The sequence below is a fragment of the Vidua chalybeata genome, chromosome Z, assembly GCF_026979565.1.
Source record: "Vidua chalybeata isolate OUT-0048 chromosome Z, bVidCha1 merged haplotype, whole genome shotgun sequence".
NCBI classification, from domain to species: domain Eukaryota; kingdom Metazoa; phylum Chordata; class Aves; order Passeriformes; family Viduidae; genus Vidua; species Vidua chalybeata.
Genome location: NC_071570.1, coordinates 62416366 through 62435103, shown reverse-complemented (window position 1 = coordinate 62435103; position 18738 = coordinate 62416366). Strand labels below are relative to the sequence as shown.

Here is an 18738-nt window from a genome sequence, read left to right as displayed (position 1 = left end):
CAAGGGAAAACAGAAAACTTGGTGGTACCTGAAAAAAAGTCCTTGCAAGTGTACGTTTTCTAGTGTTGCCCCTTACTGGTGCTTACTTTCTGGTAGTTAAATAATGGACTTATATACTTGCTCTTGTCAGTGTTTTGAAGTGCTATTTTCCTTAAGGCAGGGGAATGCTAGAGGACAGTTGCTACAAAGGGAATGTAATTTCTGGTTCATTAATATATGGACCTGAAGTGAGGACTCTCTGCTAGATGTACATTTCTTTAGAAATCATTGTGACAATTTAGAGGTGTTTTTATGTCCATAGGGATTCACACAACCCATTATAAAACTATGACTTTTTCCTTAAAACCAGCCAAAGTATTTATTTTGAGATAGCAGGCATGCCACATATATGCTGCAGTAAATATTTTTGCACTGAACAAGGTATTTCATCAAACCTAAATGATATTTCATTAATATAAGTCTCACTGAATCGAATTAATCACATCAGCCACCTTTCTCATTACTCACATAAACTTCAGAGTTTACTTGTAATACCTTAACCTGGAAAAATAAAATACAGACACATGCTGAGCAGACCTTGATGGGTACCAGCAAGTGGAATGTACATTTAGCACAGGGCCAGCACAGGTCTTTGCTCTCCCAAGAACACATCCTGAGATGTTGGGAGTGATCTGCCTAACATGCTTATAGCTTCATGTTGAAAACCTAAGCCAGAAGAGCACTGATAAAAGTTGTGTACCACAACACATGGTCATACCCATGTTTTGCAAGAATGGCTCGGGTAGGAATTTACTGCCACTAATTTCACACTTGGCTTTCAACTGCCAAGTTAGCTGGCCTGTGATGCAGTGTCATCCCCCCTGCAAACTGCAGCAATTGCAGGAAAAGAAAATCCCAGGCAACGTATTTATGATCCAAACCAGAACATTCTTTCCTAATAATACATTGGTATCAGATGTCTAGAAGGTCTGTGGACTCGGAGCAACTATTGTGGTATCCCACTGGAAAGCACGGGCTGTCCCGGCTGCTGTAGGAGCAGTATGTCTCCATGTCCTAGCACCAGGGTGTTTCATGGTCTGCTCATAGTGTTGGGCTCCAGCTAACTTGCACCTGCATCTCTGGCCCCATTTGCCAGAGGTGGGATCTAAGTTTAGCAGTACAAGAGGTGTGGGCAAAAAAAAAACCTGCCAGCTTCACTGGGCTGTTTCATCTAGGAGCACAAGTTTGTAAGCCAAAGCCATTCATTTCACAAGTTCACACAAAGGCAGGGTCAGGGGGAGGGAAATATTCTGAAAACACTGGCAGCACGCCTTTGCTCCTTTTCCCCAGGGAAGGCTGGTCTTGTTCTGGTGGTTAGATCAGAATATGTTAGAAGTGAGCAGGCCCACAATGGTTCAGCAGAGTTTGCCTATATTTCAAGGTGGTTGTGAGTTTAATCATTAGTTTAGAAAATAATTTGGTTAAACTGAGTAAACCTCTCAGCAAAGCATTTTTCCTAGTATAGTGGTGCTTCTTGTGAAGTTTAAAAGGACCCTTATAAGGCATAAGTGCATGCCTATATATTGAATGTGATTTGGCACTGTACATGTTTCTAGAGTTAAGAGCTGACTCCCTCCATTGGTACAACCCTCCCAAAGCATGCAAAAGCCTTCAAGTTGCTGTCTCTGATGAATGGACTAATTAAGAGGTGTGAATGTGATGTCATCTGTCTAAGAGGAGAGACATGGAAACTGAAGCTCCCAGAGATGGGAGCTGTGAACTGTATTTGGTGTCATGGTCCAGTTACATGCTCACTTTCAAACAACTGTGAGATAAGCCATATGGCTCATCAGACCCCATTCTGCCTGCATAAGCTAAGGTAGTGGTGGTGCTGGTAGTGAAATAAAGCATTGCAAATTTATCCTGGTGTCTTTCTTCACTGAAGAGGACTTCGGAGGAAAAGGAACAGAAATAAAGCTTGCAGTTGCTTTCTCATTTAATATTGTTTATGAACTTTGTGAGATCAGAGGGTCATGGGGAGTATCTTGCTAGTGATGTGTAATGGTTTGAAAATAAACACCAGGGGTGGCTCCAGCTGCCTTTGATCTAATTAAATGGCTATTTTGTATATTCTCTTTAACTTACTTTAAAATTAGGCAAATAGCATACAGGAATGCTTCTCTGTGTGCTAGATGCTTGAACTTCCAACTGTGTGTTCAGGACCAAACAAAAAGAAAATAGGCCTCTTTCACAGAGGTTATCATTTGGTGGATGTACAATAAAAAGGAGATATGAAATGCTGTGGGGAAAAGGGACTGACTTTCTACCTTATCCCACAATTTCAACATTTAAAATTTTTATTGATAGCCTGAATATGTTGATTTCACTCAGTATATTTTGCTTTCCATGATCTCTCTGAAGTCTTCTTTTGAAGTGGGACTTCTTAAGTTGAAAATTATGAGCCATTAGTTTACAAGGATGAGCAAGTAATTAAAGCCGCAGCAAGCCTTTTTCAGAGTACACTGGCCAGAAACTGTAGGGTGTTGCAGAAAGCTCAGCAGACATTTTGCTTTACTGCAGGGGTGGCTGATCTTCATGGTCCTGTGGCATCCTGATGAGCTCTTGTGGTCACTGGACAAAGGCTGCCATTTCTTCAGGTTGTACCTAGTGGACCAGACATTCACTATTGCAGCTCTGCCTGCTGGCTCCTCCTGCATTGAGAGGGGAGGGCTGCCCAGTGCTCTCCAAACCATCCCAGCTTGCCTACTGGTGTAGCCTGTTTTCAGGAGCCAACAGTGTGGCCTGGCTGATACCTCCAGGAAAGTCTGAGTCTGGCAACCTGAGTGTAACCACAGAGGCAGAGTCCAATACAAAATTTTCAGGAAGACTGTAGGAATCCAGGGCATCCCTCTGGTTGCCCTGGAAGGTCTGGAACCCTGGCAAGGGGTCAGGAGCCCCCCTGTACAGAGCCCTGAGAGACACTGTCTTTGATCTTTGACCATGAAAAAGAGTTTTCAATCTTACAGGATGAATTACAACCTCTGAGTGTTTGATATAAGTAGTAATTAGTGTGGCACAGGTGCAAAAGTAGAATTTTAGGATTCTAAATAAGGAATTCAAAGGGGGCAAGACGGAGGAAATTGGGCGTGCCTTGTCCCTTTTCTTCTTCATGCCCTCCATGTTTCACTGTGGTCTTGGCATTTTTCTATTGGTTTAGGCTGGGGACACACTTTCTACCATCTCAGGAGCATTTAAATATCACAGATCCTGACAAAATACTTTTCCACTTCATAACAACCTTGAAAGTAAACATGCATCATTCTTAACAAGCCAGTCCCTCTTCGAGGCTTGTGAATACAAGAGTTTAGGTTATTTCACCAGAGAAGGACTGTGTGTGATAAATTAGTCCCTTCTACATGGGCAGCTGGAAATATTTGGTGCTTTTGTGCAGCATCCATTGTCCTCACATTTAGGCACAGCATGCATTATGCTAAGAAGTGGCGTGGCAATTGTTTTTCTTTTCTTGACTCATCTCTACCTGGCATCACTTCTCTGAGTGATGTCATCAGTACTGGAAGGTGATTTGTGGTGTTTAATGAGCAGGCTTTTGCTGGGGGCAATGCAGAGCATAGTACACATCAGTCTCCTGGAGCATTCCTTAGAAGTAAATTACATGGGCAAGCTGATGACCAGGTTGATGCATAATCACTGAGCAGGCCAGGAGGAGGAACACAGAAATACTTCATGGTAGCAAGACAGCATCTAGGACACCCACCATGTTTCTATCTCCAAGGATACTGAGGTGGAAGTTGTATATTGCTGCAGTGCCATGTCTCTCCAGATGTGATGGAGAGCAGGTTCATGCCCCATGTCTTTGAAGGATGGAAAGTCTGAGCTTTCTTTGCCAATAAAGCTGTGCCTGATGGCTTCTGGCACAGGACATGGACCAGACATTTAATTATGAGTCTGTTCTGTACTCTAAATTGGAAGATCTTTTTCTGAATAATTTCTTTCTTTTTTTTTTTTTAATATTATGTAAAACTGTATTTTATATAGTTATACATCCTTTGCTTCACAAAGCTCTTCAGCATATGAAGTCTCTCCAAGGAGACTTGTTAGCCTTGTTGCTACTTTCCCATCTCATGAGTGTCTGGAAAACCTTGTTGGATATCTGATAACATGTCCAATGTCTGATAAAGAGGGCTGATTTTTAAAAATCCATTTTTTGTCCTGATTTACTGTTTTTTCAGACTTTGAAGATCTCAGTCATATATTGGGGGTTGAAACTAGATGATATAGAAGGTCTCTTCCAACCCAAACCATTCTATGATTCTATGGTATTGTGGTCTACTTTGTGTCATTTGGGTTTATACCACACATGCACATAATTTTTTGGTGACAGAGAATGTAAGTGGCAGCAGCGTTTTAGTGGGAAAGAAAAGGGAAGCTCCTGCTCTTTTCTTTTGGCTGCCTGCAATAACTAAGCACAGTTTGTCATTCCCTAATCACAAGCAGATGTTTTCTGTGACCTCAGAAGTTTCAGTTTACAAAAGAGATGTTTTCTGTGGACAACATCTTCTTTCTGAAGTTACTAAGAGGTTATAAGAGTCAAAACTGAGGCTTCAAAGGACAGGGAGAGTGAATGTTGCATTATCCTCTGTCTGAAGTGGAAATCCAGCTATGTTTAAATAACAAGGGTGTCAGACTTCATGTCCACCTGTGAGGTGCTGAACTTAACACTCAGTTTTTCTCATCTTCTGTTTGTTTTTTATTTTTTTTAAAGTTGGACTTCCTTATAAAAGTTAATATATAGGTTGATATGTTTGTGTGCATGTATGATAAAACCAGGGCTATTTCCTAAATCAATGACCAGTCCTTCTTCAGACACAGGAAACATGTAGAAATCAGTGGAGGATTTGCTCTTCTTGATGTTAAACCAGTGCAGTTCTCTGTCCAGATATAAAATTAAATACAGGGAACCCGATTATTTCCTTGAAAAATGCACCAGCATAAGATTTGCATAAAACTCTAATGACAGTTTTCCATGTACCATTCAAACAGAGCCAATGAAAAAGTCATGTCATTTTACCCTGATGTATTAGATACTTAACATATAAAAACAATTATTTACTTGATTGTTTCACATTTATTTCACTAATATCATTGTTCATTTTACACTGAGTTCTGGATTTACACATTTATTGAAAAATGAGAAAATTACTTCCATAACTTACTCCAGGTTATGTTTTTCATTAGATATGTACCATTACCTTTGCAATGGTATAATATCAAAACAAAACTCCAAGCCTTGTATAATTTAATTTTCAAGCCTTGTTTATTATTAGTTTTGTTACACACTGATTTTCAGGAGCAATTTATTTCAACTAATTTGTCATCTCAAAGATTTAAGATCACTGTATTCTATTTAAATTTATCTGAGTAAGAAAAATTACAACAACTTACTTCTTCTGGCGCAAGGCTTTTAGATGTTTTCACCCTCAAAATGCAAAAGAGGAGCCCAACAAGATAGGCTGAGAGTAAACAACTAGTTTTATTCATCCATTTTATATGTGTACTGGGTTTTTAGGTAGAGCAGAGCTGTTCCATTGTAATTTAGAAGATGTTGAGCTCAAGCAAGTACCTTAGGAAGAACTTCTTTCCTATATATAAAGGATTTATTTCTCCCTAGCCCGGCTGCCTGATTGGTCTGAAATCAGCCAAAGTAATTATCACTGAGACATTGACCAGGCTTGAAGCCTTGGGGCTGAAAACAGTGGCAGTTTGGAGCTGGACTGGGGAGCAGTCACATCCCTCAGATGGGTGGAACAGATGGCTGAGGTTGTTAGCAACATCAACAATCCAGCTTCTATCTGCTGCCACCCTTCAGTGGAGCCCATGCAAGCTGTGAGCTACTGCAGAGAGTCTGACATGTGGCGGCTGAAGGGGTCATAGTAACTCGGTCATCTGCATCCTGAGACCATGCTCCTCCCTGAGACTGAAAAGTCCTTGAAGACTTTTCTCTTGCAAGCTCCCTGGTAGAAGCTTCCTACAACTTCTCTCAATAGCAAGAAAACTGGTGGAGTTTGAAAACTCTACTACAGTTTGCTCACTGATAGATCTAAGGCAGCATTTGGCACCACACTTCAATGGGGCACCTATGATAAAATGTCAGCTGGGCTACACTGCTGTGTGTCAGCTGTGCATTGCTGCTCTTAAATGCTTCAACAGTCTGCAATGGCTGCAAGATCAAGCTGAAAATTTGGCACCCAACCTACACTTATACAAGGAGATGTTCAAAATTATAGCTTGTGGTTTGGCCATGTCCAGAGCTGACTAGGACTGTGAAAGTCATTGTGAAAGCTGAGTCAAGGATAGCAAGTCTAGGGTAAGAGGTTGAGGACACTCCCAATTTCAAGTAGAGACATGTCTGTTTCCTAGTCTATGTAGACCTTGATACTACAGCACTTCAAGCTTTTGGTCATGGGTCTAGGTGGCTCTTCTTAGCACTTAACTGTTATTTTGGCTTTATTGTGTTGTGATCAGGTTTGCTTTTGATTTTATAACAAAATCCCCAGGGCAGAGTTTGCCAATAGAGGACTGGGCTTGCTGGCTGAGTTCATGTCATTTGGAGAGCTGATGCAGCCTCCTACCAGAAAACCTCCTGCATCCTTATTAAAAGGATGCTGCTTACACAGACACATGGTAAAGCCACGTGGGTAAAGCCAGAGCAGCAAAGGATGTGCTGTGCTGGAGGTTTGGTGTGATCACATGCTCACAGCATATTGCACTACCCAAATTCAAATTAACTGTGAGTATAAAATGAAATAGTTAGTAACTATGTGATTTTACAAGTATGATTTTCCTGGGGCTCATGTACTTGCAGTGCACATATGCAAACTATCTTTAAACAACCTTGCTCGAGTATCAGATGCTCCTCAGCATTAGTTGTGCCAAATAATGCACATGGTAATTTTGGACAGTTTCTGGCAGCTTAAACTGACCCTTGTGGAGTTCCACTTTCATAAGACCAGACTGGTTTTTATCTCATATGTTAGAGGCAATCTTGCAGCTATCTGCTGCTATCAGCAACATAGGAATATTAACACACTTATATTGATCAAGCTTCACATTCTGTACCTGGATAGGAGATAGGTAGAAGCTGTTGGCCCTTCAAAACTTGATTTTTATTGTCAATGAGTTCTCCCCAGTTTGAATCTCCAACCTTGGGACAGCAGACTCCAGCTGTCAGGATGGAGACCCAACTGGCTGACTCCCTTTCTGATCATCACTGCGGTTCTTGCAGCAGTGCAAGGGTGAGTGTCTCAGCAACCTTCATTGCTGAAATGTCTTGAGGTCCAGTGAAAAATGGATTAATTTTTGTTTGTGTTAGTTGAATTTCTAATGGTAAGGAGCTTCACCAAACCCTCTTTTCTAATGTACACTTTTCACCTGCTAGGAAGTTATCTGCAGAATGCCACCATTTTGTGCTGCAGAGAGTGGAGGATCTCCCTGCCACCAGCTTGTTTTGCTTTGGTCTGCTTTGTGCAAGATGTAGCAGACCGATTCAAAGACTTTTATCTCCATGGTGCCATACCAATTTGTGTTACGCAATGGGCTTTCTGTTAAACTGCTGCATTTCATTCATGCTAAAAAAACTGTTGGGAGGTCTGTAATTGAGGTGAGCCAGTAATCCTACCCATAAGCCCTGCCACACCTAAACCTCCTGTGTTTGGGAAGTTAGTTGTTGCTTCCCTCATTCTTGCAGGTCCTCAAAAACTTTTCTCTTGTAAACTCCATCATAACACACTATGGTCAAGAGAACAGGAGAATTACATTATGAAGTTTAAAGTTTTAATAAAGCTGAAGCCTGAGGCCTTCTACAAGAGATGCATGAGTTCTGTTTGGACTGTTCAAAAATATACCAGCAGAATTCTGTGTACAGGTTTTTTTAAGTTGTTAGGTTTTTTTACGATGAGCTGTGCAAAAGGGAGATGACATTTTAAATCTTGAGCTATTTTTTATTTAAGTATTTTTCTACACATGATTGATTTTATGAACTTACAGCCCCAGTGTAAGGTGGTAATTTTGAGCAGAAGTTCTGCAAGAGAAATTGGTTTGTATTGTGAACTTTGACAAGTCCTAAACTCCAGATGCTTTAAAGCATGTTCATGCATTATTACTGTTGTTGCAGTGTGATTTATTGCTGTAGAAAAATATCACAGTTGTAGATGTAACATCCAGTGGATGTTTGCACAAAGTATCAGCAAGTACTCTGGTCATTCTCTGATTGTATCTTTGAAGGTATTTTCTTTTGCTGTTTAAAAACTGATGCGTATCAGGGGCTTTGTGTATTGCAAGTAGAGATTTTATCACATCTGCAAATTCATTTAGGGAAGATGGTTGCTGTTGCTAATTGTAAATGAAAACCGGCAGAACTTTGGATTGTTTATTATTTTTGCTTTGTGCTGTTCAAGCATAGTTGCCCAGCAATTCTAATTCCTAATGAATAATATGAGGACTTGGGGATCTAATTCCATTTTAAGATGTGCAGAAAATTGAGTATTTCAGAGATTCAGGAATTCTCTTCAAGAAGCAGTGAAAAGTCTTAGGAATGCCAGACCAACAAACCTGCACTACAGAATACAGAATTACATACTTCCTGGTGAAGAGAAGTTTTTCATAAATGAGGAGAGGCTCAAGTGCTGCCAGGCAGACAGACTAGTTAATTGGTTTGTATGAGGCTGAGTGAAATGATGGTTGAAGAGGATGTTGACTGTAGACTGGTAACAAGTAAGTTATAAGGAGAGCATATGAAGTTACCGAAAAGGAATCCAGGTGCTTTTCCAAAAGGAAGTAAAAATTGCCCTCTTGTACACTATTCCTATCACGTGATTTCCTCTCTCCTCCTATCTACCGTTGCATTTACAAATATTTCAGTGTCCAGCTGAAGCTGTTTTGCTCTACCGGAATTTCTACTGCAAATTCATTCCATGTCTGGAAACTAGTGAGGACTTTTGGACAGGGTCTTCCAGTTGTTTCCTCTGGAAAGAATTCTGCTTGCAGATGCCAAAATGTCTTAAGAGTCTTAAATCAGTATGATGCAACTGGATACAATGGAAGACTTGCATCAAAATTATGTTGCTCCAAGTCAAATGCTTGTTGTTAACATGCCCATTGAAGCCCAGTGCATACCATGTAATACCATGCCACAACTGAAATTGCTATGGAAGACAAAGAAAGTAGCTGAATGGTTTATTTCAAAACTTCAAGAGAAATTAAAATTTGGATGTGTTTTTAATTCATTTTTAATCAATTTTTCCTCATTCCTAATTACAAACTACTCAGAAGAGTAAGTATTCCCTGAATATGAAGTGATGTTTTTTTATTTGATTGTATGAACCTGCAAAGATAAAAGCCTGTGAAAAAGAAATAAATATTTTAACTTACTTTAACTTTTCTTAGGAGTTTGGATTTTTACCTGTTTTAAATGTTAGAATTGGTATAAAGAGAATGGGATCAATCTCTCTAGGATTTACTTCCACAGTTATTTACCTAAAGTCTAATTGGTACTTACATGGATTTTCATGTTGTCTTATTGGCAAGATCAGACCTTTGAGTCCTCTTTTAACACATTGATGCTTTAATTTGACAGGACTATTATGCTATAAAATATATACCAAAGGCATATTTTATCATCTGTTCTGACTATATATGAATGCTAAATATACTGCATATGTATTGTATGTATGAAGCTATGGTTTATTTATACACACTACAGATAATACAGGTATCAACCTTTTGACATTAAAATGTTATTATAACTGTAATATAAGCTTACAGAATAGCAGTAGAATAATTATTAAATTGAGCAACAAATGAGTAATTATTATGTATGAACATAAGGAATGCATTTTTAGGGATTTTCAAGTTTTTGCTTATGTAGCTGTTAGAGCTGAATACTTCTGCAACTAGATAATTGACATTTTCCCTTCCAAAGGGAAGAAACAAATTTTCAACCAGTGGGACAAAGAGGACTTTCAAAAGGATGCTTGAATGCTTTCTAACTCGTTGCAAGAAGAACTGGTCTACAACTTGTCATTCTAAGGGAATGAAATATATAGTGTTGGAATATGGTTAATAAGTTACAAAATCAAAATTTGCTGTGGCTATGAAGAAGGAACACAAGAAAAAAGATAAAATGGAAATGCCTAAAAAGAGAAGCATATTGGGAAAGTCTGGAGGACCCAGAATCATGAGTGATGCAGTAATACATGAGAGCCTATTTACAAATAATAGAGAAATGCCATTTTACCTACTTCTGGTTGTAAATGAATTATTGGAAGAAGGAGTGTAAGGGGAGAATGAGCCATTCAGTGATGAAGTTCATAGAGAGCTGTCCTCCTGCAAAATCTAGTCAGCTAAAAATAATTTAAGGTTTTTAAATGGGCATTGAGCAGGAAATTAAGTACTTCCCAGGCTGTGAAAACTTTCTGTCTGTGGAGTTTACTGATGTAAAAAGACTATAAGCCATAAATGAACTTTAGAAAGAATTCTTAGGCCTTTGTTTGCTTCAGTAAAAAAATCATTATTCTAAAGAAAAATGTCTAAATTTTAGTAGTTTGGTAGACTGTGGTCTATTAAATATCTTCAGTTTTAGTATGTCCACCTCAAAAGACTCTGCAGGCTCCATGGAATAAAACAAGTCCTGGGAAATGTAAATCATGTATCCCACAGTATCCTTGTCTTGGAATCTTCCCAGAACAACTTCTGTGTTACATCAAATCAATTCACATCAAATGTGAATGGTAGCTGGGTACTACATTTTTGTTTAATCTATTTTACCTTTACAATTTTATTCCACTAATTTAATTTTTAAAATTTATCTTAATTCAAAACTGACTTTAGAAAAGAGGAATATGTTCTAACTGTGAGCTGTCAATCCATTGAATCTGAAGCATTTACTGAGTATTGAAACATCTGTGGCCAAAAGTACTTCTTGTATCTTCTTGCAGGGTAAATTATCATCCCTGATAATAGGGTCTGCTGCTTGAGCTCAACCTGGATCTGTTCTCCTTGATTATTATTATTATCAGTGAATATCCCATTGTAGCTGTAAACTTGAGCTGCTCTGATAGAAGCAAAAGTGTCTTCAGTTTGACATGCTCTGTTGTGACATTTCTGTGTCACTGAAACATGGACACATTAGACTTCTTGTTTAAGTGAAGGTTATATCCTGGATCCTTTCCACACTTGATGTGTTGTTTTTGTGTATTTCTTTCTAAGTTGGCTCAGATGCTTACCAAAACTTTTTTCTTCTGGGCTGGATGTTAAGAAATCTCTATGTGAAGCTCAGTTAATCCCTTTAATCCCTCTTTGCTGCTGCATCCATGAGACCTTATCCTAACCCTAGCACTGTGGCTGAGTTATCAAAAACCATCACATTGTCAGCCTCAGTCACTTTGCTGATCTTTGTGAAGAGAATACGATTCTGCAGGCATCTACAAAGCTGAACGGCAAGCACCAGGAGCATGTTGGGTATTGCATATGATTTTCTATATATCATACGTTATGTGAAAAGCGAAGACTCTATGTACCATATGAAGAAAGATTAGAAAGAAATGGTGATCAATAGCTGCCAGTCCTTACATGTGCATAGGGAAATTGAGAATAGCAAACCTGAGCTAGGTCTGGAATAGAAAAAGGGAACTGCACCTTTGTATTTTCTTGTGATTTGAAGAAAAAGGTAATGTTCTAAGATGAACTGAGTGGCTAGTTTTCAAAACAGAAACATGGGACACAGTAGCTTGAGAAAAAAACTGCTTTTCCAAAGCAGAGCATATTTTTTATCTTTGCTGGTCATTAGAAGTGCTTCTGAATACAAGCCGTTCATGGAGGAAGTCATGCTGGAATACTCTAAGCTGGTGATGATTTCAAACTTCACACAGCATGTAATAACTCTGAATAATTGGTAGGTATGTGGGCTTCAAGGACAGTGATATTTTTGCACCTTTGCCTGTTTAATCACCGTGTTTTGTGATTAGAGAGTGCAGCCAAATAAGTGCTAGAATGCACAGCACTGGAACACGAATAATAGTACATAAGGTGAGTTTAAAATACTTATTCAATGTACAGCAGGGTTTAAAGCAAGTTAGGTGTGTGTAGCTGACAGGTCTTGTTTTTAGATACTGTCTCTTTCAAAAAAATCTTTTTCTGGTAGGTTTTTGGAGTCATTCTTATGGCAAGGACATGGAACAGTGGGTTCAGAGGTGCAGCCTGTATGCTGATAAGTAGTTACTAGAGCATGAAGAATGAATACCTGATTTTAGAAATGTGGTATGTGTTACATTTATACAAAGGGAAGCTTAAAAAAACATTAACTTTATTGCAGCATCCACAGTGATAATGACACCAATAGTGAAATGCTGGTTTTGTACGTATAATTTATTGTGCTTTCTTTGATCCAGTGTTACAAATTAGGATCACTCATGTCAGGAGATTAAAACCTTTTTGTCTGTCTTTGATATCAAACTATTCTTTCCTAGTACCTTTTATCTTGCATAGCAGTGCTGAAGTCCACAGCATCTTTGTCAGTTCAGTTGTGTTATTTGCAGCAATAATTTAATTTGTTTTAGAACTGATATTATTTAGTCATACTGTCATTTGCAACAACAGAGGCTCTTTAATGTCCTAAAAATGTTGAGAGGCTTTGGTGTTAGCTGAGTAAGCATATGAATAAGGGAGAAGAGAGAAGAATTTTGGGACCATGGTGAGCGTGCAAGATAGCTAAATTGGATAGAAAAAGAAAAAAACTATACAAGTCGAAGTGAGATTGTACATCAGAAAAACTACAGCAATCTACTGAAAATTAGTAGATGATAGTCATGAGAACCTTACAGTGAACCACAGGTACCAGCTTCCCTGAAGAACTGAAATAGGAACTTGGAGAAGCTTGTATAAGGTGTCCTCAGGGAATCTTCCATTTTTTTCGCTATGATACCTTTAATCCTAGAATTGTCAAGCCACATGGAAAATAATAGGACTGAATAGTTCAGTCAGTTAAAAGTTAGTATTTTTTTATAAAAAATATTATGTGTTTCTGGTTTTTCTGTACTTTTTAGGAATTGTACAAACTTTAAAACAAGTGAAGTCAAGCAGTGACTCTGTATTGCTGTTTCTTTTTAAATTTAAGATCATTTTCTCTGAGTAAGCAGACGCTATTCAGTAAAAGCAATTAATTTAAATACAATCTTTTTTAACAGATGATTCAACGAGAGGCAGAAGTAAAGAATAGGGTAACTGCTGTGGCATTGACAGACTCTGTTCACAATGTGTGGCATCAAGAAGTTGGGAAAACTATTCGAGAGTGGATGCGAGAGGTAAGGCCTTTTTTTTTTAAAGAATTTGAGTATGTACATCTGTATGTGGCTGAATAAATGTCTTGGTGTGAAAGACAACACAATACAAAACAGTGGAGATCATGTATCCATACCAACCACTTAAATAACCAAGATTAAAGCCATTTCTGAACTGCCAAGTTAGCAGTCAAAATACTAAGCACCAAGTCCAGTGTTTCTTCCTGATGCACAGCAAAATAGAGAAATGCCAAGGCATCCCATGCAGTGCCTGATACCTGGAGCAAAGTTCTGGGTGCACCCCGTGCTGCTGATTTGATCTGGCAATAGTGGAAAAATCCTCTTTAAGCTCTTCGTGACTCAGTTAGATGATTTGCACAAATGTTTTTTTCTCAGCAGCTTTTTGATATGTAATTACTCCTGTTGGACTCGGAAGCTCTTATACTTAGGAATGAGGTTGCTGAGATTTTAAAAATCGTATTTTAGAGTGAGACCAACTAAACTACTGTTTATGAGTCTCATCCTTACCAGATCAGACCCATCTCTGCTTTCTGAATTTCCATGGCAGAACACTAAAACAATAGGTGCCCAAAGTGAATTTAAACTAGTCACATCCCAAACTTTCTTTTATACATGACTTTTTCTCATGGATTTAGTGAAACTTCATGCATACAGTGCCTATTCCTGACTTTTATAGGCCGTGACTGATGGGAATAGAGGATCACCTGGGATGCAGCCTGACAGCTCTGACTTAAGTGTTAAAAATATAAAGAATGGTAACCCCTACCAGCTCTGTCAGAGAGATCCCCATTTTCTTTATGGGAAATCAAAACCTTAAAATATGTGTTATATAGAAAACTGAAATTTTAAATCCTGTAATTTGAATCTGACAACTCCATTTTTCTTTAAGCATTTAGTCTGAATAAGAAAAGTGCATTACCTTTAATTTCATTTGCAGAAAGTAGATGTTAAAGAATAAGTTAAATAATTAATGGCCTAAAAAGTGGATGGAATGTCATAACTTACATTAGCATTAAAAATCTCCTATAAGAAAGAAGAATTTTACATATGTGAAATGTGGCTGAGTGGTATTAAGTCTAGCATATCACCTGGATATCTCTTACTTTAATCAGGTTTAAGGCTAGTGGTAAAATGAATAATAATTAAAATATACACCTAATCGCTGCCTGTCTGTAGAGCTAATTGCTGTCATTGAAAGAATTAATTGTTAAAATAAAGTAATTCTTCATTTGAGCTATCTCTCCTGTATCACTGGTCGCATATTTTTAGTACCTATAGATGTCATGATTTTTGAATTTATTAGGAGCTGTGATGAATGATAAAACAAATCATCCATTTACATATCTTGACACTGCTTTCGAGAATACTTATTTCTTACAGGCAACTGTCACATTGTATATAAAAGATAGTTAATTGTGTGCTAATCTTCTGTATTATCTCCAGCTCTCTGATGTAGTGTTCTATCAGTAGTTAATATTAATTTTACTTATTTCAAATGATTGTAATACTTCATAAAAATTCTACTTCTTTTGTAATTCCTTACATTTGCAATTTCCCATTCAGCTGTTAATTAAAATTACACATGCAAACCATAAAATTATAATGCTTTACTACATTAAATCTTAAAACCTTCATGAAATACTTCAATTTCTGAACAGTTTTTTACAAAATATGTTATATTACTGGATAGGGTGTTTGTTTTTCTCCTTTTCCATTGAGTTCAATTGTTTCATTGATCTACTGTTTCTTACAAAAATCTGCCATGCTTTGTGAACTTCACTTTCTAATCTCATACAGCAACCCTTCCTTTATGTTGTCCCTGCTCTCCCTGGTCCCAGAACAGTAGGGTTGCCTTGACAAATCTATTCAAAAGCCATTCCTCGCCCTTTATTGGTGGGGACTGAAGTCTTTGAAATTCTCTCCTCACTGCAACACAGCTGACATCTTCTTCCAGACAGAATGAATTAAGGAAATACAATAAGATACTTTATCTACCAGTCAAGGATCTTTCCACAGTGAGAACAGACTCCATGGTGCACAACTAGGGCAGCAAGCATCTACAAATACACAATATATGCTGTTTACCAGAAGAGAACTTGTTCATTTTCACTATCATTAACTGATGGTATTTTTTTTAGAAATCTGTCTGAAAATGGATTGGGTCTTTCCAAAAGGTTGCACATTTTTTTACCTTTTCCTCTTAATGAAGTTAATCAAGTTTTCAGAAAGGAAAAACTCGGATTTTTAATAGAGCAAACTACATGGATCTTGTTGTTCAGCTGGTAATCTTATTAAAAATGTAGTTGCTTTATAATTAAATCTTCAGTTCAGTAGATTTGGTGTAGCTTCATCATAGTTTATTGAAAGCATATAATTTAATACTTCAGTTTATAAACTACTCTGATTAGATAGCATTCGGAACAAAACATTTAGAAAATTCATGGTGAATTCATCCTTCTCAGAGGTTCAGGAATGAAAGGTAAATGTAAAGGCTTTGTGAATATAATTCCCCAGAGAACAGTATTTGCCTTTTTTTAATGTTCACTCACATTCATCTCAGCTATATTTCCAATTATTTGAATATTAATATTCTAAATTGATGGTTTCTGTTTAGTTATAATACATTGTTTCATATTTTCATGAATGTTCCTTCCATAGTGTACACCATCAAAATACCCTGAAAAATTCTGATTTCTTAATGTTAGCAAATGAGCAGGCTCAGTGTTTATATCAACACCAACTCAGAAAATCTTAAAGCTTGTAGTGGGTAGTTCAGGCACTTGTTGGTCCAAGCACCTACTCAAGTCCACTGGCACGCAAATAAGCACTTAAAAAACATGATACTTCAGCACATTACATATCGGCTGAATTATGTTCTTACCTACTTAGTATGAAATTACAGTATTTCATCCTCAGTAAGCGTAAGTTAGTGTAGTGTACTGTTCAGTTGTTATTGTGACTGCTATGTAAATTCGTTTGAGTATTTTGATGTGATCATTGTCTTCACTTACAACATCTGCATTTATTTTTGCTCTGAGTTTTTGACTTATGCCAAGAATTGCCTGCCTACTCTTACAGAACTGCTGTAACTGGGTGTCCAGCTCCGAACCCCTGGACACATCGGTGGAGTCCATGCTGCCAGACTGTCCCCGTGTCTCTGCAGGTACACCCATTTGTTTGCAGTAAGCCAGTGTCCATGTTTATACCCAGAAGCAACTTGTTCACTTAAAAATGCATTTGGTTCTGACTGCATTTTAACCTTTCTACAGCCAGATGTGGCTGAAAGCATATGGCTTCTGATATTTTATGCAGGCCACTCTTTTTTTTTTTTTTTTTTTAACTTGCATGGGATTTAAGTTGTCTACTTGTTGCTTGAATTTTTCTAGTCTTCCTTTCTGTTTAAGTAATTGATGACATTATATGTAGGAGTCTGAGAAAAATAATAGTGATAACAAGAACTGGGAAATTTATCATAGGTCCTTGAATAAATATCCAACTCTATGCTGGGAACAAAGTTTTAAAGAACTACATTAATGAAAGTTACAGTTAAAATAAATGAGTCACTTTCCTGAATGCTGAATGCTGACCAACAAAAGTCTAGTTTACATAGCAAATGATTTGCAGCATCCAAGAATGTTGATGTGAGTTTTCTGTTGTTTTGGATATACTCAGCTTTGCTTTATCATTATTGAATCATAAATTGCAATGAGCACATGAAATTATACAGAGACTTCAGTTAAATGTGTGATAATTCCAGAAAGTAGATTTAGTCATCAATGTAAAAGGAAAAATTTCAATCTCTACAGGAAAGTAATCTAAAATACATAAAGCAGTTACTGAGCTTTCATGCTTGATTATCAGGTTTCCTAACAGCCATAGGTAGCGTATTTCTGTAGAATATAAAACCAAGTTCAAAGGAAGATACAGCCTATACAATATTAATTTAAAAGCTGAAACAATATTTGACCTTGCTCTTTGGGATGCAGTAGTTTGTTTGACAAGTTAGTTTCATATCTGTCTTCATTAGTGAGGTTGTTAGTGAGATCTACCCTTGCACATGAAACTGAGTTTACTACAGGATACTTTTAAGGTTTGGAAAATTTAGTACTACTTTGTTTGAGAGCTCACAACAACCAGAGATTTTGATTACATCTCTGCTATGGTTCGAAATCTCTCTGTGCAGATCCTCAGCTCTGTACAGATGCATGCAATAGAATTGACATTGTTCTTTCATGCTTTGGAAAATGATATATTACTAAAATTTTCATAGATTCAACATTCATTTAGCAACTTTTTGCTCTTTTAGGGGAGATTAAACTGCAGTTTAAAAGAAAAGTATTGTTCAGGAGTCTAATTCTTGAAAACAATATTCACTTCTAATCTCTGACATCTCTGTTGCTCTTGTGAAAGACTGCATGTTATAGTGGTCATTTTAGTCAGGTAAATAAGGACTTAGTTAGCAACTGGTAAATATTTACTGTACACTGGCCAACACTGAAAATAATCCATGACAGCATCTCTTCCCTTTCTTTGTATTCACCTAATACAAATAAGCTAAAAGGTATTCTTTAAAATAAATCCTAGGTGTTACTTGAAAAGCAATGATGCTTCATTAGAGCTCTAAATAAGAAGTCTTGATTTTACATTTCTGTTGAAGGCAGGTCACAGTGGACTTAATGTTTCTGCACCACTTAATGAATTCCCAAGCTGCACTGAAGTGGTAGAAGAATTAATTTAAATGGGGTAGGATTTCAGCCAGTAAAAGTTAGGTATTTGTATTCAGTGCATACATTGAGATAAATTAAGATCACTAATGTCTTAGATGTTCTCAACAGAGATTTTGGATAATGATTTAATGTAAGGTAACTATTTCCAGGCTAGTTTTTTGTAATACAAATATAGTTTTAAATAGTGTAACTTCATGTGACTGCTCCTGAATTATCAGCTTGCTCACATGTTTTTTCTTATATTTCTTGTAATTGTCTCTTACATTAACAACTGTAAGACATTGACAGAGAACTGAGTCAATAATTCGTACAGTGTCTTTATATAAGCAATGGTATAAACCTGCATTAGAGTAATATGTAATAAATTTATTAATTATTACTAGATGTAGGGGCATTATTGTTTAATGTGAAAGATTTTATTTCACTCTTTTGAGAATTGTGGTACTGAAAGAGTGAGCCCACACTCAAATCCTGGCAGCATTGCCCTTGGTATTTCAATGAATGACAATGACAGCAATCAGAACAATGACAGATCTTTTAAAATAAACCCTTTGCAGTAGAAATATTCACTTCTATGCTTGGAAGCCCATCTTTTATCTCTGTTTATACTGAAAACAAATTCAGGAATAACTGCCTCATGGTCACATCTCTTGAGCCAG

At 37.3% G+C, this 18738-nt stretch overlaps 1 protein-coding gene across 4 annotated transcripts in view; it reads left to right on the top strand.

Annotated features, from left to right (window-relative positions):
• Positions 1–18738, top strand: part of FAM172A (family with sequence similarity 172 member A) — a 240377-nt gene that overhangs the window by 157504 nt on the left and 64135 nt on the right. For all 4 annotated transcript variants that reach the window (XM_053931579.1, XM_053931578.1, XM_053931576.1 and 1 more), the window contains 2 exons: positions 13239–13355; positions 16431–16515. In XM_053931579.1, the coding sequence (XP_053787554.1) occupies positions 13239–13355; positions 16431–16515 (202 nt within the window). The remainder of the gene's footprint in view (positions 1–13238; positions 13356–16430; positions 16516–18738) is intronic.